The sequence below is a fragment of the Sinohyriopsis cumingii genome, chromosome 16, assembly GCF_028554795.1.
Source record: "Sinohyriopsis cumingii isolate HCF-2022 chromosome 16, ASM2855479v2, whole genome shotgun sequence".
NCBI classification, from domain to species: Eukaryota; Metazoa; Mollusca; class Bivalvia; order Unionida; family Unionidae; genus Sinohyriopsis; species Sinohyriopsis cumingii.
The window spans coordinates 77002375-77028350 of record NC_142976.1 but is presented as its reverse complement, the minus strand read 5'-3'; the positions used below and the strand labels follow the sequence as shown (position 1 = coordinate 77028350).

Below are 25976 nucleotides of genomic sequence, written 5' to 3'. Positions count from 1 at the left end.
ATTAAGACACTTATTTAATCTCCCAAAAACAGAAGTTTAGAAAAATAGCATCAGTAAACATCCTTTAATCACCAACCAGCTCCTTTTTTCTGTGAATATTTATCATACAGTTCTCGAAGATGATATAAAACAGGTTCAATGTTCAATCTATTTTTGGCTGACACCGCAAATACTGGCAGATCAATTCGTTCCTCCAACTCTTTCAATTTTTTTTCAGCATTTGGTAAGTCGATCTTATTCCCAATAACAGCATGAGGTCGCTTGGATAATCCCTCTTTGTACTGCTCTAGTTCAAACTTCAAACTGTCCAACTGAATCCATGGTTCATCAACAGACAGATCAATCACATACAGAAGGCACGTACAACGCTCTATGTGACGTAGGAAGGCAATTCCAAGGCCACGATTTTTGTGGGCATCTGGAATTAGGCCAGGAATGTCAGCTACTGTAAAGGATAGAAATGAAAGGGGAAAGACTTGTCAACAGTCCAATTATACCATACTAGAGGAAGAAATAAGTTTCCAATTATTTGACTGACTGACAGCAGGAGCAAATAAAATTTGAACATTTTGTTGTGATTAAAATTGCCCTCATCAACCATAACATTTTCATTCATTTATTTAAATACAATTGAATAAATATGCATAATTTTGTGATTTCTTTTTGGAAAACACAGAAGGGGACAGTAATCAATTTAAATAAACTGGGTCTTACGTCAAAGGATTGGATGAAAATTGCATAGTAAGGGTACATTGTGCTGGTGTCAGACTGCACAGCAAGGGTACATATTACTGGCGTAAGTCGGAATGCTTTGAACTGGAGATCATACAATTTCAACCATTTGAAAACAGTTTATTTTCTTTTAAAATCTCTCTTGATTGACTACTGAGTGGAAATGCAACTGCAAGAGTTGTATATCTCCAGACTGGGCATTTAGCGACTGTTTAGGGGTCTCAAACTCAAATCACCACATGGGCCTCATGAGGACTAGTACACTGGCCCTAGGGTCACATGAGGATTAGTACACTGGCCCAAGGGTCACATGAGGACTAGTACACTGACCCTAGGGGCACATGAGGACTAGTACACTGGCCCTAGGGTTGCATCACTGACACCAGTTGAAATGTTGGGAAAAAGAAGTATACAATGTAACAACCAAATTTTTACGAAAACTGGCATGCTGTAAAAAAAACCAAATTGCATTATTAATTATTCTCCCAATTTCCAAGTGTCGTTGCTGGCTGCATAAAATTACACAAGCTGCATGCGGCCTATGGGCCGTGTTTGAGTCCCCTGGTTTAGCTGTTTAAAAGGAAACCTGGTGTAAAGAGCAATGGCAAGTGGGTTGTTTATCCTTTTTAGTTCCATCACTTTGATATTGCTCAACAGGCTCATATTACTGCACTTGACCATTTAATACAAGATTGGGGTGTAAAAGGAAAATTAACTTAGCAGGTTTTATTATTCTCTCTGGCTGTGGTAGCGAGCTACACTCTAAACAGACACTGAATTATGTATACCAGGGTTTTAATAGATGGGCCTGACTTCACATTTGTACAGCTGGCATTCTGAAATTCTGATGGCTCTTATCGGACACTTGTCCTAAAATTGATGTTGTAGCCTGATATTTGTGAGAAAAAAAAACTTTTCAATTCAAAAAAGGAAAAAAAGGTTGTAACATAAAAGAAAAAAGATCAATACATGCAGTTATTAAATGTACCATAAACTGTATCATTTTTAGTTGGATTAGAAGTTGCTTCAGTTCTAGTGTTGTCTTCAGAACTACACTAATTTTTTATCAAACTATTTATTTGTAAAAATGATTTTTTCCTCTTTCTAAAAAGTATAGAACTGAATTCATCCAACACTCTACTGTTTAAAACAGTTCATTAATGTTTGACAACAAGGAGACATGCTACATCAAAATATATAACACTTTAATTGATGAGCATTTCTAGTCAACCTGATTGTAAAGCATTAATTTCCCATGTCCTTAAACATGCAAAGATTTAGTAAATTTGGGCACCCTTTCCCCTTAAAGTAGAATAAGGTGGGCTAATCGAGTTGAAGTTGGGGAATCTCAAAAAAGGAACTAAAAACAAAAGCAGAACAATCGCATTATATTGTATCTCATTTTGAAACAGATGTTAAAATATGAAATTTAAAAAAACTTTCTCTTTAGCTCATGTTTTAATTTTTTTTACATTTGCCATTAAAAAGCAACAACTTGGACTCGCGTCCACAATAGAGTCAATCACTCGTATGTCCATCCTTAAGCTCTGAACAGTACTGAATGTTTGAACTTTGCTGTGACATGAAAGTACAACTGAAATGAAGAACCTCCAGATGCACATCCAGTACAGACTTGTCCTTTAAGTAAAACAAGGACTTTTCAGTCTACACCCAGTACAGACTTGTCCTTTAAGTAAAACAAGGACTTGTCAGTCTACAAACAGCTGAACATCATGCACATTACACCAGCAATACTATCATTAGTCTATGTCAATTAGTGAAATTCATCAATAGAACAAAACAGTGTAGATTAAGATCTGCTGGTCCATTATATGATGGTAGTCCAACAAAACAAGACATTGACCCTGATATGTTTAACCTGGGGTGGGGGGATGGTTGTTGTTGTTGTTGTTGTGGGGTTTAATGCCATTTTTCAGCACATGATAGGCTATACATGGTGGCCAGTTTTAGTGGTGGAGGAAGAACCCGGGAAAGTGGGGGGGATGGTGAGTCAAATCTTACTGTCATAACGATCAGTGCCGCAGAGCTTTGTTAAAAAGTATTAACAGGAAAAACAAGGTCACATTTTCACAAATATATCATGTCATTGTTGCTCAGCTTACATTGTATTGCTTTATTCCTATTATATTTACTGTAGTGCCTTTTTCCTTGTTGAGTAAATCCAGGCTTAATCAAGTGGTTGCTTTTTTCAAACTCATCTGACAGTGCTGACTGCAATTTCAATTCTTTGAAGAACAATGGTACCCAAAGAATGCCAAAGTCTGTTGAACTACAGCTGCAATTTCTTTAATGAAACAAAAATATGTCTAATCACATTCAGCCTAATGAGGTTAGACATAGTCAAATTATTAAATAAAGTTAATTGGTAGTTCAACTATATTTGGCACTCTTCTGCTACCATCACTCTTTAATCATTACAATGGTGGTCCACAAGAGTAACAATGTACTGGAGAATAATCAGCAATTCCTACATTTCTTTGGTGGGGGAGAGTAAACAAGTATGGTTCATGAAAATTGGTGCCAAAATGTTCCAGTTTTACTCAGGAAAATGTCAGGATCTTTATTAATTACATAACATTAGTTACATTCCCTGTATTACATATGGGTATGGGGTGGATAATAAAATGTAGGTTTACAGTATCCTTATTCCTGATTTCTTAAGCATTTTGAATACATGATTAAAGATATTAAATTTGGTTGTAAAATAATTTTCAATTATAGTAGCGATTTTCACACAAGTGCATGTCCTAGATGCAACCCTATGCATGTGTTGGATTATCATAATAAAGGTTAAAAGGTTCAATGTTGTTACTTATATATTTTTTTCTGTTTAATTAGGGCCAAGGCCATACAAATTTTGTTTTAAAGGTCTCACATCACCACATCGTTATAAAATACATGGTGTCTAGACTGACCCTTTTTCATGTATGGAGGGGGCCCAGAGTGGCAGAGTGGTCTAAAGCGCTCTGTTACGGATCACTGCCATCTCACCACTGTCTGCGTGTGTTAGAGTCTAGGATTCGGCCAATGTGGGTATGTGAGAAAGCTTGCCAGTAGCTTCTTGTGAGTCAGTGGTTCTTCCTGGGGGTTTTCCCAGGTTCTTCCTCTACCATTAATACTGGCTGCCATGCATAGCCTATTGTGTGCTGAAAAATGGCATTAAACCCTACAGCAAACAGCAAAGCAAACCATCTGCAGGACTAAGGGAGAGCAGCAAAACAAATATTTTTTTTACTCAGAAACTGTTCTTTGAAACTAATTGTGCAAATGTTTGTTAAAGAATGGAGTTGCCCTACACTACTCCCCTCTCCCCAGGTGAATCTGACAGGCAGAGCAGGTGGGTTGTAACAAGTATTGTTGGTGACACCTGTACTGGTTGTCCAACAAAGATGTTAAGTGTATGGTAGAGCAGGGGGCCTGTAGCAAGTTTTGTTGGTGACAGCTGTACTGGTTGTCCAACAAAGATATTAAGTGTAAGGTACAGCAGGTGGCCTGTAGCAAGTTTTATTGGTGACATCTGTACTGGGTGTCCAACAAAGATACTAAGTGTAAACTAAATATCTTTCAATTTTACTTAGTTGACACTTTAATAAATAAATTAAACAAAAGAAAGATAATTTGATATACTGACATTAGAGTTATACTATGATTGTCCAATTTCTCATAGCACATGAGTTGGTCATATCTCACTAATACATCAAATTAAGGATCACTGCTGTACAAGTAAAACCAAACCTGACTCTAAAACCCCATCCTTAACTAATCAAGTTTTTACTATTATTTAAATAATCTTTTAATCTATAAATCAGCCGAGTGACACCATGCTGATACGTCATCATCATTCGCATCAATTAAAAAACACAAAATTTAACATGAATCAGTTTATCACCTGCTATCTGTTCAAAGTCATCATACACCACCATTCCCACATGTGGGTTGAGGGTCGTGAAGGGATATGCAGCCACTTTGGGTCGTGCTCGTGAAATAGCCCTCAGCAATGTAGACTTTCCAGCATTTGGAAAACCAATCTAGCAAAAAGAAAAAAGGAAAATCAATTTCCGTAGTCCCAGTTGGAATGAAATACAGGAAGTTGAAAAAGTTTGAAGTATAACTTCAGAAATATTTAGTGGCTTCATTTTAATTTCCAGAATTTTTTAAAAAGATCCATGTTTTTCTACTAAGCCTGTTATGCCATCAATAGATTTAATATAGATGAAACTAGATTAATGATAAACAATTATTTTGCTTACATGATAATACCCATGCCTCTATTGATCCCACCATTGTACAATGATGCAGAGAAGTCTACAATTAAGAAAAGGGCATAACTCTTCTGAAAATAGTGTGGTTACAATGACTGGCCAAAAAGTATATCATCTAATGATGACTATAATATGTTTTACGTTTCACAGCATTCCACTACAAACTGCAAGAGTATCTTCACAAAATAGTCATACTTTGCACCCAGCTGCGAAAAGGGCAATAACTCTTACAATAATCGCAGGAACACAAAGATCTGTCAATACATGCGTATTTTATGAGAACTGTAATATCCACCAAGTTTCACAATGAGCCATAAAAAATTGCAAGTTATGTTTACAAATTCTGTCTTGCACTATATTCAGCTGCAAAACAAATAGAATTATGACATATTCCTCTGACAATGTCCAAAATATGCTTCATGACGATTCACTGAAAACTTCAACACTAACTAGGTTCACATAATTCTGTCATACACTACAGCAGACTCAAAGTCGAGAAGAAAAAAAAAAATCAAACAAAAATCATTGGAGTGCAGTCATTTGTTGATGTTCATCATCAGATCATGATCACAATGTGTATAAAATTTTCACAGATCAAAAAAATAAACTGCAGGCCTAGTTATGTTTTCAAGATTCTGTTGTGGATTTAATGCCATTTTTCACGATAGGCTATACACAGTAGCCAGTAAATAATTGTGGAGGAAGAACCAGAGAAAAAAACTTTTATAAGAACAAATGTCTCACAGGAAGTTACTGGCAAGCTTCTCAAATATCCACAATGGCCAAGGTGAGACTCAAACCCACATAATAATTACCAATTTGCATTTCAATCCACTGAAATCTATCCAAGTAGTTGCATTCATGGAATTCTGCCAGACACAGAATTAGTCAACGTGTGAAAAAGTCAAGAAAGCATAACACAGGTCCTTCAAAGTGACTGATGCTCTACTGGAAGGATTTCCATGAATTCAAGACAGGACCATTTTTTCCTTTTAACTGCTGAGTGTTGAACACATCTGTGATATTTTTCAGCAATAATATGATTTTCAAATTAGCTGCTGTGGATGTCAGATTGGCATCATTTTCATTTAGGACCAACAAGACACTACAAGAATTCTTCTGGTAGAAATCCCATGCTGATATGACTTTCCATTTTGGAGAACAATAACTAAAGTTTCAAGATGGCTGCAGTGGTGACCATACTGCAAAATCAGATAGGATACATGCTGTGCAACAGAGTTGTTGTTAAAGCCCAAGATGAGACCAAGTCTCTAGGAAGTTGCACATGGAAAGTAATCTGGAAATTGACTATTCTCTGCCATCAAACACAATATAAATGAAATATTACAAATTCATGTCTCCATACCAGACCAGCATGTGCCATTGTCTTTAATTCCAGGTAGACTGTCTTTTTCTCCCCTTCTGCTCCCTTTTCTGCATACGCTGGAGCTCGCACTTCATTGGATAAGAAGAAGCGATTTCCCTTGCCACCGGCACCACCTCTTGCCATGACAACATAGTTTCCCTCTGTATCAAGATTGGCTATCTCTTGCTGAAATTCATCCTTTATAACTGTACCCACTGGAACCTGAAAAGATTATATTGTGTAATGTCTTAAGCAGTTATATTTTGAAAAATTAATTTGGAAATTACTATGAATTCCTTTATTTTTGCTTGTATCAGATTTTATAGATTTCCAAAATGTAACATTTCACTGGTACTTAAGTTTATGGATTGGGAAAGAATCCTATTGTTTTCATACAAGGATCATTTGTTCATTGATCACTGTTCATGGATTAGAAAAGGGTCCTACTGTTTTCATACAAGTATCATTGTTCATGGATTGGGAAAGGGTCCTACTGTTTTCATACAAGTATCACTGTTCATGGACTGGAAAAGCTTCTACTGTTTTCATGCAAGTATCATTGTTCATGGATTGGGAAAGGGTCCTACTGTTTTCATACAAGTATCACTGTTCATGGATTAGAAAAGGGTCCTACTGTTTTCATACAAGTATCATTGTTCATGGATTGGGAAAGGGTCCTACTGTTTTCATACAAGTATCACTGTTCATGGATTGGGAAAGGGTCCTACTGTTTTCATGCAAGTATCACTGTTCATGGATTGGGAAAGGGTCCAACTGTTTTCATACAAGTATCATTGTTCATGGATTGGGAAAGGGTCCTACTGTTTTCATACAAGTATTACTGTTCATGGATTGGGAAAGGGTCCTATTGTTTTCATAAAAGTATCACTGTTCATGGATTGGGAAAGGGTCATATTGTTTTCATACAAGTATCACTGTTCATGGATTGGGAAAGGGTCCTACTGTTTTCATACAAGTAACACTGTTCATGGATTAGGAAAGGGTCCTATTGTTTTCATGCAAGTATCACTGTTCATGGATTGGGAAAGGGTCCTACTGTTTTCATACAAGTATCACCATTCATGGATTAGGAAAGGGTCCTATTGTTTCCATGCAAGTATCACTGTTCATGGATTGGGAAAGGGTCCTACTGTTTTCATACAGGTATCACTGTTCATGGATTAGGAAAGGGTTCTACTGTTTTCATACAAGTATCTGTTCATGGATAAGGAATGGGTCCTATTGTTTTCATACAAGTATCACTGTTCATGGACTGGGAAAGGGTCCTACTGTTTTCATACAAGTAATACTGTTCATGGATTGGGAAAGGGTCCTACTGTTTTCATACAAGTATCACTGTTCATGGATTAGGAAAGGGTCCTATTGTTTTCAAGCAAGTATCATTGTTCATGGATTGGGAAAGGGTCCTACTGTTTTCATGCAAGTATCACTGTTCATGGATTGGGATAGGGTCCAACTGTTTTCATACAAGTATCATTGTTCATGGATTAGGAAAGGGTCCTATTGTTTTCATACAAGTATCACTCACTGTTCATGGATTAAAAAAGGGTCCCACTGTTTTCATGCAAGTATCATTGTTCATGGATTGGGAAAGGGTCCTATTGTTTTCATACAAGGATCACAGCTCATGGATTAGGAAAGGGTCCAATTGTTTTCAAAGAATGATCATTATTCATGGATTAGGGAAAGGGCTCCACTGTTTACACCAATGTATCTTTGTTCATGAACTTGGAAAAGGTCTTGCTGTTTAAACCAGTGTATCTTTGTTCATGAATTTGGAAAAGGCCTTTATATTTACACCAAAGGAACTTTGTTCATTCGTTGTAAGAAAAGTCCTAATAGTTTCATATAAGGATCAATGTTCATTGACAGGGAAAGGGTTCTGCTGTTTTAAGTTTGCTGGACTTCAAATTTGCAGCCTGTACCAACCATGAAATCCACAAAAATAAGCACCTATAAAAACAGAATGATTTTGCTGGAAACAAAGAAGATTAAGTTAAAAACATGTTAACCTAATAACTATTCTTAATTCTACATCTCAATTTTACATCTTGGATGAAGGAACCACAGTATAGTGATGAACTCCTAATCCAAGAATCAGGTTCAATACTTACTCAGGCCTGCCTGGGTCAGCTGTGTCAATGAGCCCTTGGGAAAGGCACTTAGCTTTCATTTCCATGTGGCATGATATAGGAAATAATGTGTCAAAAGTGCTGTTAAAACCAAGCAACAAACAAATCTCCAATTAGATTTGAGTTTGCACAATTATGACAACCACAAAAGCTAGGGCTTCAACAGTAAAGGGTGTTAATTTTTTCTCATGACTTTTGACATGTAGAAGTATAAGCTGGTTTCTTCAATCCCCTGATATCTCATCAAGTTAGACCTTTGCTTTTGACATGTACAAGTATAATCTGGCTTCTGCAATATCTTGATATCTCATCTAGCTAGACCATTTGAGAACATACTGTTATTAACTGTTTGAATATTATCTCCTGGATAAAATTTTAAATGGATGCACTGACTTTTTTCATGACATGTGCAAAGGTTATTTTCTTCTCAAATGTATTATTTTTATGTCAGCATGGAGTAAACCACTGACTGCGTGCTTCCAATAATTGTCAATCTTATATGAAATATTCATAGGCTTGTTCTTAAACATATTATATGATGTATGTGGCCAAAGTCATCGATATAGTTCAAGATGATACCTTATAGAGGGTTCATTTAATACATGGAAATGGCAACTTTACCTGTAATCTTGCACTAAATGTTTATTGCTTATAAACTGGTCTGAAGCTGACTCCTGGCACTGTTAATACATGAAGTACCTTACTGACTCTATGCACTGTTAATACATGAAGTACCTTACTGACTATATGCACTGTTCTTACATTAAGTACCTTACTGACTCTATGCACTGTTCTTACATGAAGTACCCTGCTGATTCCAGGCACTGTTAATACATGAAGTACCCTGCTGACTCCAGGCACTGTTCTTACATGAAGTACCCTGCTGACTCCTGGCACTGTTAATACATGAAGTACCCTGCTGACTCCAGGCACTGTTAATATATGAAGTACCCTGCTGACTCCAGGCACTGTTAATACATGAAGTACCTTACTGACTCCAGGCACTGTTAATACATGAAGTACCTTACTGACTCCAGGCACTGTTAATACATGAAGTACCTTCCTGACTATATGCACTGTTCTTACATGAAGTACCTTACTGACTCTATGCACTGTTCTTACATGAAGTACCTTACTGACCATATTCACTGTTCTTACATTAAGCACCTTACTGACTCTATGCACTGTTCTTACATGAAGTACCCTGTTGACTCCAGGCACTGTTAATACATGAAGTACCCTGCTGACTCCAGGCACTGTTCTTACATGAAGTACCCTGCTGACTCCAGGCACTGTTAATACATGAAGTACCTCACTGACTCTATGCACTGTTAATACATGAAGTACCTTACTGACTATATGCACTGTTTTTACATGAAATACCTTACTGGCTCTATGCACTGTTCTTACATGAAGTACCCTGCTGACTCCAGGCACTGTTCTTACATGAAGTACCCTGCTGACTCCAGGCACTGTTAATACATGAAGTACCCTGCTGACTCCAGGCACTGTTAATACATGAAGTACCTTACTGACTCCAGGCACTGTTAATACATGAAGTACCTTACTGACTCCAGGCACTGTTAATACATGAAGTACCTTACTGACTCTATGCACTGTTCTTACATGAAGTACCCTGCTGACTCCAGGCACTGTTCTTACATGAAGTACCCTGCTGACTCCAGGCACTGTTAATACATGAAGTACCCTGCTGACTCCAGGCACTGTTAATACATGAAGTACCTTACTGACTCCAGGCACTGTTAATACATGAAGTACCTTACTGACTCCAGGCACTGTTAATACATGAAGTACCTTACTGACTATATGCACTGTTCTTACATTAAGTACCTTACTGACTCTATGCACTGTTCTTACATGAAGTACCCTGCTGATTCCAGGCACTGTTAATACATGAAGTACCCTGCTGACTCCAGGCACTGTTCTTACATGAAGTACCCTGCTGACTCCAGGCACTGTTAATACATGAAGTACCCTGCTGACTCCAGGCACTGTTAATACATGAAGTACCTTACTGACTCTAGGCACTGTTAATACATGAAGTACCTTACCGACTATATGCACTGTTCTTACATGAAGTACCTTACTGACTCTATGCACTGTTCTTACATGAAGTACCTTACTGACCATATTCACTGTTCTTACATTAAGCACCTTACTGACTCTATGCACTGTTCTTACATGAAGTACCCTGTTGACTCCAGGCACTGTTAATACATGAAGTACCCTGCTGACTCCAGGCACTGTTCTTACATGAAGTACCCTGCTGACTCCAGGCACTGTTAATACATGAAGTACCTCACTGACTCTATGCACTGTTAATACATGAAGTACCTTACTGACTATATGCACTGTTTTTACATGAAATACCTTACTGACTCTATGCACTGTTCTTACATGAAGTACCCTGCTGACTCCAGGCACTGTTCTTACATGAAGTACCCTGCTGACTCCAGGCACTGTTAATACATGAAGTACCCTGCTGACTCCAGGCACTGTTAATACATGAAGTACCTTACTGACTCCAGGCACTGTTAATACATGAAGTACCTTACTGACTCCAGGCACTGTTAATACATGAAGTTCCTTACTGACTCTATGCACTGTTCTTACATGAAGTACCTTACTGACTCCAGGCACTGTTAATACATGAAGTACCCTGCTGACTCCAGGCACTGTTCTTACATGAAGTACCCTGCTGACTCCAGGCACTGTTAATACATGAAGTACCTTACTGACTCTATGCACTGTTCTTACATGAAGTACCCTACTGACTCCATGCACTGTTCTCACATGGAATACCCTACTGAATCCATGCACTATTAATACATGGAATACCCTACTGACTCCAGGCACTGTTAATACATGAAGTACCTTACTGACTCCATGCACTGTTAATACATGAAATACCCTACTGACTCCATGCACTGTTAAGACATGAAGTACCAGTACTGACTCCATGCACTGTTAATACATGTAGTACAATACTGACTCCATACACTGTTCTTACATGAAGTACCCTACTGACTCCATGCACTGTTCTTACATGAAGTACCCTGCTGACTCCATGCACTGTTAATACAGCGTGACCCCTCTAAAACACAGTAGTTGGGGTCCATAGAACCCAACCGTGTTATAACCAACCAAATCAGTTAACTGATGAAAATGATGCATTTTCCTAAATTATGGTGGGCGGTGTGTGTGTGTTTGTGTGTGTGTATGTGTAATAAAAGTGGGAGCAAAATGATGTGACTTTGAATAAATGAATGCAAGCTAGTCTAAAAAAAAACACTTGTATATAGACAACTTACATTTGTGTAGTACAATCCATAATCCGTTCAGTACTGTACTTGTATATAATAAATCCATGAATTCGAGTATAGATCACATGTTATAAACTTCATATATGTCTCACATCCTGTTAGAAAACACATATAACATGTATAAATTACAACAAATGATAGTCCTCAATTTGACCTATATCCGATTGTCACTCAACAATTCACTGCACTGGTCACAAGTAGCACATGGCTGTAGCTGTTTACATGCTACATGTATATGTACTTAAACTGGCTTAGATTTTGGTTGGCTGGAGACACAAACCTCTTGCTGAAACTACCCAGGGTATGAGACTATTGATAGGGAATTGAAAACTTGAACAATTTAATAAGTTAAACAAAATCTTTGCAAGATACCAGCCTATTTTCAATTAACTTGACGGCGTTTTATGCCGCCACTGGTAGCTACTGTAAGCATACTTTTTTTCCCCTGCAAAAATGAACCTATCATGGAACAATAATCGTCTTCCAGTCACTTTGGTAAATACAACAATCTGTCAGATTCCATTGCTTTTATTTAAATTTGGTGCTAACTTCCCTTGATAAAAGGTTATTTATTTTTGCTGACAATTGTAGTCGGCTTTCTTTGATGAACTGTGCATGTGTTATTGAAGTTACCAGTAAAGGACAGCTTTGAAGGACCAAACGGATGTCTGTTTCTCACTGCGGCGGCAACATCAAATAACTGTAGAACATCAATTGAAACTGATTTTTTTCTCTCATTTGCTTAGTATTTATACAGAAAGACTGGTGCTTCAAAGGTGATCAGTTTTCTCTTAAGTTTCAGCAAAACTATTTTTTGGGGTACATTTTAAAAGTAAAAGGAATTAGCTGTCATCTGGTTGATTGTAGCAGTTACTTTTCCTGCTTTCAAAAGCTGGACGGTTGTACCTAGTCCCGGTAGCATGGATAGACCAACAAGTAGATCTCCATTTTTGTTGGGTTTTTTGGTGACATTTCTGGTGGTGAAATGATACTAACTTTCACACATGCATCAGAATATTTTATTAAAGAAAAAAGGCCAACAGATGATGAATACACAGGTGTTCTGTTTGGACAGGAATTACTAGAGAAAATATGAGTGTTCTGAAGGATTTAATTCAATAAGCAAATAGAAGAGGAATTTTTACAAAGGACGACAATTTCCCATTAATCCTGCATTCTATTAAAGATCTGAAGCCAATGCTTCAAGCTACATGTATATATCGAATTACTCACCATTTGTGTTAATAGTCACATTACTTCACAAATCTCAAACAATGACATCAGAAGTTCTATAGTCACATGATATCAACAACAAACTCCTTTTTAATGTTGTTGTACAAACTTTCAATTATATTAAATGAAAGTCTGATACCGTTTGTAAAACCAGAAAGAACATATAATTCTCAACATTTTTTTTTCGAGAACTACAAGAAACTTGGGGTGGGTGGGGGAATTCCCCATCTGATCTTCACAGACCATTCAGGTCAACCCCCTCCCTATTGTTACAAATACCTGAAGGCTTATATTGTATTGCACTACCTGAAGGCTTATCTGTATGTTGAAATGCTAAATACACATTTAGTGTGATTGTTCTTTTTATCTATTCATGGGTATTTGTATGCTATGTGATTATATGATTGTATATATTGATATATTTTTTAATTTTTTTGATTCTTTTGAATCTTTTTATTTTTTTTATTTTTATTTTTATTTTTTGAATTTTAGATCACAATTTGCGATTTAGGATCTCTATTGCATTTTTCAAATGTGTCGAGTTCTTCATCAAGTGTCAGTTTATATTCTTCTCTAGTTTTTCTTTTCCTTTCACTTTCCTCCAAGGTAGATAGCAATAAATCACTTTATGCATCATAATGTGAGGATCTCCTTATTTTCTTCTTTTTCTTTGTGTGTTCCATCTGTTTCTGAGGTTGTTATTCTGCAATTAGAGACTCCGATTTTCTGTTCTTTAAGTTTGTTCCTTAATTCTTGTTTTTCTGCTCTTCATTCTTTCTCGTTAAATTCTTGAGTACAAGAAACTTGACCAGTCTGATTCATCAAGCAGAGTAGTCTGGTTCCCTGCTTCATATGCTCCCTATGTGAGAGAGGACATGTCAATGTGGTAGTCATGTGAGACAACAAAACTCTTTAGTTGGTCTTGGAATAAGTATTGAGAATTTTGTGCTCTTTTGTTTTTGTATTTTTATTACAACCAGTATACGACTTTAATTTAATATTTTTTTCTACAATATTTGAAAATGATGGTTGTGAGATTCTGTGTGCTCGTGCGACATGCTATCAAAATCGCTAGTACCAGCTCAAATTTCATCAATGCATTAGTTTCATCAGTTGTTAGTAGCATTGTTGTAAGTCTTTGGTATCACTTGTCCGGGTATCGAACCCACGACCTACCACATCTGAGGCGGATGCTCTAACCACTAGGCCACCGGAGCGGTGCTCTTGATGAGTAGTGTCATTCGAGATAAATACACCCATTACTAATTAGTCTGATGCAATTTCATCAAATATTAACATCAACGTCAAGCCAAAAATAAAATGGTTCACCAAAGACAATGTATATATCAGGGAACTATTTACAAAGATTGCTTATTTTAACAAGTTTCTGAATAACCCTTTTCTGTCCTGGAAATAAAACAATGCTATAATTTTTCTTATATCTGTAAAAGATTAATATTCACACGGCTAAAGCTAAAATAAATGAAACTTAACATTCCTTTTTTGTCTATAACTTGATTAAAATACATTGTTTGTCATACATACTTCAATATAAATGTGTTCAGCATTTTTTCCATAGCAATTCTTGGACTTTCCTTTTTCTCCATCCTCAGCTTTTATAATGCTGGGAACATGGTTCAGTGACTTCTTACTCCTTGTTGCTGAAAAGAAGAGAGCTGAATGAAATGACAGTAGATGGCATACTAATAGTTACTTCCAGAGAATAAAGCTGCATGAAATGACTGTAGATGGCCCACTAATAGTTATTTCCAGAGCATTTGGAGGAAGAAAGATAGTTTTCATTATCACTTAAATCACTTAGTGCATACCTATATACACTCAGATGAATACTAGTAAATCAAGTTTAAAATTTTGGAAACTGTAATTTCTTCAATATTTCACAAACTAAATTATAAATGTTTCTTCTGTAGTTTGGATGATTTAGATCTGCATTTTTTACTTTTTAGGGCAGCAAACCAGTATAGGTTTGTGATGTTAGCCTCACCACCCATTAAATGCTAAAAACAAACCACTCAAGTAGGAAAGTTAAAAAAATAAAGACTGATCTTGGTGACACATTCAAAACAGCATGGTGACCCAGCTTAGGGTTGTGACCCATGGGTTAAGAACCACTGATACAGAGGATAATTCAATCATCTTCTATACTGTATTTTTTTCAATTCATCTTAGAAAAATTTCTGCACTTATTTGATGCATATCAACTGTAGCTGTATCGCTGACCAAATAACTTCAATCTGAATGGACTGTTAAATCAGTACTTTGTTTCGCATTCTCCTTATTAGGATGCTTTTATCAATAAAAGTTCAAAAGTTTTCAAGGTTAAAAACAGCCAGAATTCCATCCTGTACTTTGTTCTTAGTGACCCATTTCTGTTGTTCTTATTTAAAAGTCAAATCATACTGCCTCTCTTTTTTACCTTTTGAGTAAATTGTGTAGTTTACATGTTAATAAAATAAATCATAGAAAATCCTAGGAATTCTCACCAAGAAAAAAATCTGCAATAAAAATACACATAGTGCATTCTTAGTACATAAATAGGGGACCAATCAAGACACTGGATGAAGGCACTTTATGAAATGTTCAGACAATAAAATCACTAAAATGGGGATCAATCATGCCACTAGATGAAGGCACTAAATAAAATGACCAGACTAATATCAGTGACATAAAATGGGGACCAATCATGCCGCTAGATGAAGCACTAAATAAAATGATCAGACACTAAAATCACCAACATAAAATGAGGACCAATCATGCTGCTAGATGAAGGCACTAAATAAAATGACCAGACACTAAAATCACTGACATAAAATGGGGACCAAACATGCCGCTAGATGAAGGCACTAAATAAAATGACCAGACACTAAAATCACTGACATAAAATGGGGACCAATCATACCACTAGATGAAGACACTTTATAAAATGATCAGACGCTAAAATCACCAACATAAAATAGGGACCAATCTTGACACTGGATGAAGGTACTAAATAAAATGACCAGACTAAAATCACTGACATAAAATGGGGACCACTCAAGCCGACAGATGAAGGCACTAAATAAAATGACCAGACACTAAAATCACTGATATAAAATGGGGACTAATCATGACACTGTATGAAGACACTTTATAAAATGATCAGATACTCCAAATCACTGACATAAAATGGGGAACATTTTGTGGATTACCCAACAAACTTGAAGCTAAAATAATTCAGTGTATGCACAGATGACATGAAAGAGGGTATCAAGCTAAATCCACTCGTCATAAAAAATAAAAATATGATATGCCTTTCTACCTGACACTATGACGTGGCCTCCATTTCCTCCATCCCCACCATCTGGCCCTGCAAATTCCTTCTTATAAAGGCCGGAGAAACACATCATTCCATCACCACCCTTGCCACCAGAAATCTGAACCCGCTTGAAGTCTAAAAACTTTACTGTCTGGATAAAGCACATACAAAAAATTAATTAAAATTCAAACCATGCAGATTTTAATTAAAGAATTCAAACCATGTAAATTTTGATACAATGCTTTTTTTTTTTTGCATTTTGTGGTTTCTACACCATGAGTTATAACAAACAAAAATAAGACCCCTCATTTAAGTACCTACCAGTATATGAAAATGTATACCAGGAATACAAATAAATTAACAGTAATTAGCAAATAATATTGACAAGATTTGCTTTGTCTTTATTTGAATAAACTTTGCTAAAATTCACTTCAATGACAAATGAAATTCCATGGTTTGACCTTTTAACCATCATCAATCAAGTAACACTTACAGATGACCCAGTTGACTTTTGACCTATACTGAGGCTTACCATGTGTGAATCATGATGCACTCAACCCTGCACTGTTTGTCTGTCTCTTTGCTGATGGGAATATGACACCAGAGCAGTTTTCACATAATCTCATGTACAAGTGTATACAGTGACCCCTCAATACAGAGCACCTAAGAATGCCATCACCTCATTTATAACATGGGTGTGATCTTAAATCCAAGTGATCAAAAACAAAATGTATTATTGCTACTCAATTTATTATAGATGGTCACTCAATATAGAGCTCCTCAGTATGCTGCCACTCCTTTTATATCAATGGCATGATCTTGGATTGCATTTGTCAAATTTTATTGTATGATTGCAACTAAATTTATTTTATGTTATTTTCATTCTTCACTCATGAAAACCAGAAGACCTATTTCACACTATATGCATGCCAAGAATCATTCAAATAAAATTAATTTATCTGAGAATGTTCAAGGTTTCACCTGATAAATAATCTGCAATCCATCAAAAAATTTCACAAACTTCACAATGTCTGAATCTTATATTTTATACAGCAATACTTTTATCTCATGTAAAAATATAAAACAGAATTGTGATCCTTGATTTATCACAGATTAACAAGTTTTAATTTCAAGCCATTTTAAGCATGACAGCTATTTATTTGATCATCCAAGAGTAATCAAAGACATGATTTCAATTATGTTACTCTGCTAGTATCATTGTATACTTGCATAAAACAACACAAGGATAAAATATACATCAGATGTAAGCAGATTAAACTAGCGGAATGGTGAGCAAATTTTCCAATATAAAAATATGCCTGCATGTCTCATATTTCACCCCTTAACCATGATGGAGACAAGTCCATAGTTTAAAAAAGCTCTAAAAATACCACATCTACAATGATTGGTCAGCATAAATATCTTTTGATGACAGCTACAATTTGTACTTAGTTTCACAGCAATCTACTGAAAACCTGAGTAAGAGAAACTTTCACAAATTCTGTCATATACTTCATCCAGCTGCAACTCAGAAAGGGCAGTAACTCCAACAACAACAAAAACTCGAGAAAGCACACATTTGTCAATACATACATTTTGGATAATGACATCATATGTATGAAATTTCACTACAATCCACACAAAACTGCAGGACAAGTTGCATTCACACAAGTCTGTCGTACATTACATTCAGCTACTGGACAATAATAGCAATACCTCTGACAACAAGAGTTCCTTGAAGGTGATGACTCCACAGACTGAAAAGAATTTCCAGGAACCCAAGATATGACCATTTCTATTTTTTAATGGTCATGTAAGTGCATTTACTGATAAAAATTTAAAAATTAATTTTATTTTTAAACTTTAATTGTAATATACTTATAACAAAGTTTATTCAATCATGATTTTTGAGGGATCTACACATTAATTGTCATAACAAAATTTCTAGATGTAATTTACTGATTGCTATGGACATTTACAATTATGGCAGTTTGGCATTACACTGGGTCAAGAAAGTTGATATGGATTTAACTTGTACTGGTGCAAGGGAAATCAAGTACAATCGCGGCAAACAAGAAGTCACATGCATTTTCATTCATCTCCTGTATGGATTTTCAACTATAAATTGGACAGAGGAGTAACATACAATAAGTTTTATTATTAACCTGCATATATGACATTTCTTCAAATTGATAATTTAACATGATGTAAACTTTAACTAAAATAAATCGGAATTGACAGCTGTGTCTCTCCTATCTATTACATGTATGAAAGCACATATCTGAATGGAAAAAATAGCTATTATTATGAACTGAAATAAAAGACATGACATACCATACAGAAGATATATATGAAGTTACAAAATTGCCTCCAATTTATTGTTCTTGTATGCCATTTGTTTTTCCTGCCAGGGTTTTCTCAGGCTTTGTTTATAAAGGATGACATTGTCATGTCTGTTTGTCGTATAACTTCTTCCCAACCCAATTTATTGTACTGGAAATGGGAAAATAAAGATGATAACCCACATATATATATATTTAAAAACTTTATATCACAAGAGTTAATCCCTTTAGTGTGAATATAAATGGATATGCATAACTGGTTTGTCTGCCCTTTGTATACTCTTTAGCAATATATATAAAAGCTTGCAATCACATCAGCCTGATACAATGTTGAGGACTACTTAGTTACCAAAGTGATTCGATAATTAATACTGCCAACTGTCCCAAGATAAAAGGACATCTTTTCTTTATCATTACCTTTAACAAGCTTGTGGCTCACTTTGTTGACTGTCAGCCTAATCTGGAGTTGTGAAGCATTTCGGCTGCTTTTATTGCTGCCCACCAACAATGTTATCAGTTAATCCACACGATAACTGAGGTAATCAAACCAGTTTCTTGGAGTTGACTACTCAGTCACAAGTTTCTCAGTATGGGAAAAACAATGTTTTTTACATTGCCTTTAAAAATAAAAAAAAAAAAAGTTCTTGCTTTCCCGATAATTTTTTATACTATTTAAAATGGAGGGTCCAACTATTTGAATCAATTATGGTAGTTAACATTAAATGCTGCAAATATATAAATACCTGATTTCCCTCTGCCTTAGGTTTGTGTGGTTTAAGTGGCTTAGCAGTGTACGAATGAAGTATCCTTAAAGATATTTTCAGGCTTGACTGCAGCCATTGCAACTGACTATAGGACAAAGGTGCACCCATTCAAAAATTCCTTCACTATTGGGAAAAATCTGAAAGAAAACAACATAGGCAAGTATTATCTAATGAAGCATGCCAAACAATCTTCTAAACTGTGCAGAAAATTACATTTTTATAAATCGATGGCTGATCTACAAGTTAGCATGAGTATACTTGAAAAAGAGTTCACTGATATAGATAATTTTGTTCATGTTTTCATACACTCTGATATACACTGTACAATGCCAATAATCTTCTGTTAGTGTAAGACCAATCTTATGCCTGGAGCCCAAGGGCTAAAGTACAACTGTGTCTTGGCAACCATATTTTGAATTCAGGTAATCTAATGGGATACCACATGATAATATGGATGCTACTTTTTCTTTTCTCGAAATATAACATTAAAATTATTTCCAACAGGAAAACAATAGTACCTTAATGTAATGCTGTATGCCTTCAGTGTTTAATAGTCTCCTATCTATGCATTTTACTTATTAAATTTAATAAACAAAAAACATTATTTTCTTTTTAGCGTTACTGTACAGTTCCAAGGTATTCTGCAATGTCCTTTGGGTCCCCCCCCAAGATGACCATGACATCTGACCCTAAATTCAATAGACCTCTTCTATTCCTAAAGCTCAAGCCCTATACAAACTTGGATGGTCAGGAATCAAAGTTATTATGCAAAACTACACTCTCTATACAATGTTCATCATTAACTAGCACAAGCATCCTTTAATTACCACATGTAATACTAATAATTATTTTCTATACTCATTTTAGTTGTTGTTGTTCTAGGGTTTTAATGCCATTTTTCAGCACAAGACAGGCGATACATGGCGGCCAGTATAACAGGTGGAGGAACAACCCTGGAAAACCCTGGGAAGAACCACCGACCCACGAGAAGCTACTGGCAGGCCTTCCCACATACCCATGCTAGTCGAGCCTTGGACTCGAACCCACGTAGACAGAGGTGAGATGGCAGTGATCCGGAACGATGATCGCTTTAGACCACTTGGCCACTTCTAGCCCCAACTCATTTTAGTATATTGTCATTAACTTTGTAAATGTTGTTAAATTCTTTTTGTTGATTATTCATTCAATTTACTCTATAATCACTAATTTACCTTCATTTAGAATTTAGGCACCCCCATCTTAAGTATAGCAGATATAATTGTAATTTTTGTAAGTTTCTTTACAATGATAATTATAGCATACTTCTCATTCTTCTTTGTTCTAAGAATTACCATTGTAGACTGTTGCCATTAATTTGTAAATAGCTGTATTGCTCAAGTAGTTTTTGTATGGTGTGTTTATTATTTAAAAGATAGCTGATGTTATCCTAATATGTTGTGTTTATTACTCAAAAGATAGCAAATGTTATCCCAATATGCCGTGTTTATTGCTAAAAAGATAGCCATTGTTATCCCAATATGCTGTGTTTATTACTCAAAAGATAGCCAATGTTATCCCAATATGTTGTGTATATTACTAAAAAATATAGACAATGTTATCCTGTTATTTATTACTCAAAAGATAGCCAATGTTACCCTAATATGTTGTGTTTATTACTCAAAAGATAGCCAATGTTACCCCAATATGTTGTTTATTACTCAAAAGATAGCCAATGTTATCCCAATATGTTGTTTATTACTCAAAAGATAGCCAATGTTATCCTGTTATTTATTGCTCAAAAGATAGCCAATGTTATCCTAATATATTGTTTATTACTCAAAAGATAGCCAATTTTACCCCAATATGTTGTGTTTATTACGTAAAAGATAGCTAATGTTACCCTAATATGTTGTGTTTATTATGCAAAAGATAGCTTATGTTACCTTAATATGTTGTATTTATTACTCAAAAGATAGCTCTACATAAAAATATTTTTGTAAATGCTAGAATTAAATTTACCACAACTACAGCACAAACTATGCAGCTGATCATGTACTCTTCCTATCTAATTTTATCTTTCTAGTTTATTTTATCAAGCTTTCTTCTAAGGCTGCCATACATTGCACAGCATTTAAGTTGTGGACAGATGTACATTTTGTAGGCTGTCTGTTTTAGTACATACTTAGTCCAACAACTCCGGGGCAATACCAATGTTCCCTGCAGCTCATACTCCACTGATGACATAATGGTTTTCTATTGGGTTTTTTTTTTAACCCTTGGTCATCTAAACCTTATTTAATAGTCTTCATGCATTACTATGCAATCATGCTGACTGAAACCTAGCATACTTCTCATTTTACAGTATAAAATCAAATCATACACAAGGGTAAAAGAATCATATTGTGCATGGTGGCTCCAATGCATTTTATTTTGACATCTCGATATCATGTGATGCTTGCCACATGCTACCTTTAACATCACTAGCTTTGTGCTCCATCAGTGCAAGCAAAAAAATCCCTTATTGCTCCAACATGTCTGGAAAATTCTTGACATTTTGAACTAAAGCCACTATAGAGAAAGATAGTATCAAATACAATCCAAACAAAGCATGTCTGATTATCAAAGTATGTATACAGTTTTCTCCAGGTGGCATCATACTATCAAATTTACATAATTATGGCAACTGTGTTATCCAAAGGAGGTAACCCATTGAGAGTATGACCAAAACCAATACAGTTATGATGGAGGGGAAGCAACCCTCCTCCCTCATCAATAACTCTCAGTGCTGCTGTCTTACATTAAAGGAAAAAGTAAAAACTCTTTTTATAAACATTTTCTTTAGCAGAAACATGTATTGCTCACAAATAATATCATCAATTGCTGGAATCACAGATGTGACAGTGTCACTATCAGAATTAGCAGCCTCATTACCAAACCCAAGTAGATGTAATGCTTCATGCACCAAAGCAATGGGAACATCAGCAGCACTGCTGTCATTGGTAATGACATCTGTTTGCTCACTTAAATGCCTCATGAAAACAGTAACATCCCTCCCTGCATAATCAGTCATTTAATTTCTGTGATTGCCCTGCTTCTGTTCCTAATATTATTTGTAGTTTAATGTCTAATTTTTTTTCTCAGCCATTTTAACAACAGTCACAATTCAAAATGAACATGAGAGATATGCTTCAAGCCATACTAAATTAATCAACATACAGGTATAGAATGACAGTGAAAGGATATCTTTAAATTATTCAGTCAAAAGCATATAAAGCAAAAACATTCCTGCTTTAATTGCATTGAATTAGAAATATGAAAATCTAAAGTACCAATTACAAATGATGTGTTATGATCACATCTTTGTTATCTCTCAAATATGTTTGACCTTTTTTATTTACGGATTATAAATTATGTATGATTAACCTAGTACCTTTGTTTTTATGCCTTTCTTATTTAAACGACCACCACTTTTTATCTGGCATAGGTGTGTCAGATTATAAAAATGTTATCACTGAGCAACTTTCTCGGGTGGACCACACAAATCAAATACTATAACCAATGAATTGAACACTGTAAAAAGGAAATGTGTAACAAAGCCTTTGGAATACACATTAGCTAGGAATCTGGCTGGGGAAATGGAAACTGAAACATTCTAACCAAGAAAACTTTTAATCCACAATGTAAGTTAAACAGATGTCAGTTTGTTATATGGGTTGTAATTACTGAAACATCCAAAACCACAAGAAACAACACAAACCTCACACAGTGACAATCAAATATGGTAAATTATTCTAATTTACTATTAATAATAATGGGGGGGATCATTCACATTAAGCACTATGTATTAACTCCGAAGACAAACAATCTACTCTACCATGACAATGTAACAATTTCCTATATATCAACAACAGGGCTTGTTTTGTAGATCAATTAAGTCACTGTGTTTGGAAGAGAAACTTTAATTTAGCAGGAGCATCTAGTGGAAGCTTTCAAGCTTTTATTCCTGTAGAAATAGTCATGTAAAATTGTGTAACCTCAACACTTTTGTTTAATGTTTGTCCTGTCTGTGCTTTGTATTGCCTTTGAAAAAGACTCATTTAGATTCAAAAGCCCTTAGGCTAGTTTGAAACTAGTTTTGCACTGTTCTTTGTCAGTTTATTGCATTTATCTTACTCAGTCCCTGGCAAACATGATCCCTTGCTGCATCCAGTTCACAAGAAAGGACTTTAATTTGCCATATGATTTGTATTTTGTGTGTGTGTGTGTATGTGAACTTGGTACAGCACCTATTTTTAGAAGCAATAAGCAGTTTACAATATTAGATAACACATAAAAACATATACAATGACAAGATTACAAAAACAAACACTATGAAATTACAAAGCAAAATCATGTTGATAATATTTAAGGAAGTAAACATTATTAACTCTGTTCTTGTAGTCAAAATACACAAGTTTTCAGAACATTCTACAATGAGATCAGTGACCTTATGTCTAAGTTCAAAGGGCAATTTGTTCCGCATAAAAGAATGTTGTCCATATGACTTTGTTTTAACAGTGGGAACAATTGGAACATAAGTGTCGAAAGAAAAGCATGTTTCTAGATGGGTATAAACATGGGTGAGGTAACTGTGTAGTGTTATTATTCATATCTGACAATGATTTTTAACTTTTCAATCACATACACAAACAATATCATGAAAGCTAACCTGGGGCTTTCATCCTCATGCTAAGGACTTCATCAGCAGACTGGTTTAATCTCTACTGCCTGTAAATATCCCTCGATGGAATGGTGAGTGATGTTAACTGATTGTCCCAGATATGTCACATGTTGTAATGAGAACAAGCCTGGTTTGAGGTGGGTGTGTAAATAAATGATCTACATCCGTGTGCACAAACCAATGCTGAACAGGGACGGGGGCCATTACAGCCTGACGCATATCTGGGACAATGTTAACATCACTCACCATTCCATCAAGTGATATTAAAAGTAGAGATTAAATTAGTCTGCTGATGAAGTCCATAGTCACAGTGAAGACAAAACTTCCAGGTTAGCCTTCTCAGTATTGTGTATGTGACTGAAAAGTTAAAAATCATTGTCAAATATGGGTAAGACAGGTACACTGGAGTAGAGCCAGTCAATAAAATGTACCATAGCAAAAAGATTCTGGGTTAATGAAAGGCCAGTGGAGATTACAGAGCTGAGAGGAGGTGTGCTCAGTTCTTTGTACTCTAAGGATAATCTGAGCAGCTGTGAACTGTTTGAAGTTTCTGTATTTGATACTGTGACAAACCAGACAGAAGTGAATTACAATAGTCAAGTCTTGAAAGTACTGACGAATACACATGTTTTAGTGGTATTGTTGATACTTAGTGCATGTGGTAAAGTATGTTAATGAGAAAGTTTTTGCATGGTGACCAGGATGGCTGCAGTTTTATTATCATTCATCTACTACTTGTTACATGTCATCCTTGAATTCACATCACATCTCTACGCCTTGAATGGTAGCCTCAACTTCAGTTCTGTAGCTAGTTTGTAAATTTGATATACATCAGCGTACAATTAGTGAGACACAGGATGTCAATGACGCTTGAGAGCAGCTCAGTGCAATTGGAAAGAGAACAGTATTGAGGACAGAGTCTTTAGAAACACCAAAAACTGATCAACTGGGCTGGAATATTTTCATGTACAATTAGTGTCCCCTTGACGAAGTTGAATCATAGTAAGGCTGTATCGTGAATACCAAATACAAGATGGAGACGGCGACTATACCATGGTCTATTGTCAAATGCCACAGCCTAGTCCGAGTTTCCAATGACTCTTACATCCCATTTATTATATCTGAACAATAAACAATATGATTACAACATCACCCTCCTTGATGTGTCTGCAGCTAAATCAAGGACGGTGATGTCGCTATCATATTGCTTCTATTTATTCCACAATTTAGTTCGGAATATTATGAGCTGAAAAGGAATAAAACTGTTTGACCCTTGCACGAGTGACTCTATAAACCCTGTTTCTTCCGACTTACCATGTATTAGTAACACATGGTGAGGCAAGGGGAAAAAAAAAAAATGGGTTTATGAGTAACACTTACAGCTACACTCTGGATGCAGCGTTTATATCACTGCTCCCCAACCTTGTATAAGTGCGGCCACACTGAAATTGATATCCGGTCAAATATTTGTAAACTGAATAGTTATAACGTAACAACTGTTAATTTATTCAATTTTAAATGTGGTGCAAACACTGTATTTCAATGACAACGCACTAAGTCTGAAGCGTATCCTATTCGATCAACATCACGTTGGCATGTGCTTTCCTCTTCGATGTCAAGGTCAATATTATCACAAGTCATTCGGTGCCGAAAACCTTTCCAGAGTTTTATTATTACATTGATCCTTTAAATAGCATTTTTGAATAGAAGTAGTATTTTAATAATTTAAAAATAATTATAAGAT

General features: G+C 35.7%; 1 protein-coding gene across 2 annotated transcripts; it reads right to left on the bottom strand.

Annotated features, from left to right (window-relative positions):
• LOC149780841 (mitochondrial ribosome-associated GTPase 2-like) lies at positions 1–25881 on the bottom strand. Of its 2 annotated transcripts, none has more exons than XM_089937910.1 (7): positions 25787–25881; positions 19513–19670; positions 16431–16578; positions 14657–14772; positions 6382–6603; positions 4643–4781; positions 1–445 (listed from the first exon to the last, which is right to left on the bottom strand). In XM_089937910.1, the coding sequence occupies exons 2-7, from the start codon at positions 19639–19641 to the stop codon at positions 69–71; spliced, it is 1131 nt and encodes a 376-aa protein (XP_089794036.1). In that variant the 5' UTR covers positions 19642–19670; positions 25787–25881; the 3' UTR covers positions 1–68. The 2 variants fall into 2 exon arrangements, with proteins under 2 accessions (XP_089794036.1, XP_089794035.1); XM_089937909.1 differs by lacking the exon at positions 25787–25881 and adding an exon at positions 25613–25772.
• Positions 25882–25976: the final 95 nt, after the last annotated feature.

Bases quoted from the DNA above. Each gene is read 5' to 3' on its own strand.
- LOC149780841 (XM_089937910.1), bottom strand. From the start codon at position 19,641: ATGGGTGCACCTTTGTCCTATAGTCAGTTGCAATGGCTGCAGTCAAGC. The intron at 16,579-19,512 runs GTATTTATATAT...TGCTTTATCCAG, and splicing joins CTAAGGCAGAGGGAAATCAG to ACAGTAAAGTTTTTAGACTT. The intron at 6,604-14,656 runs GTATGTATGACA...TAATCTTTTCAG, and splicing joins CTGAACACATTTATATTGAA to GTTCCAGTGGGTACAGTTAT.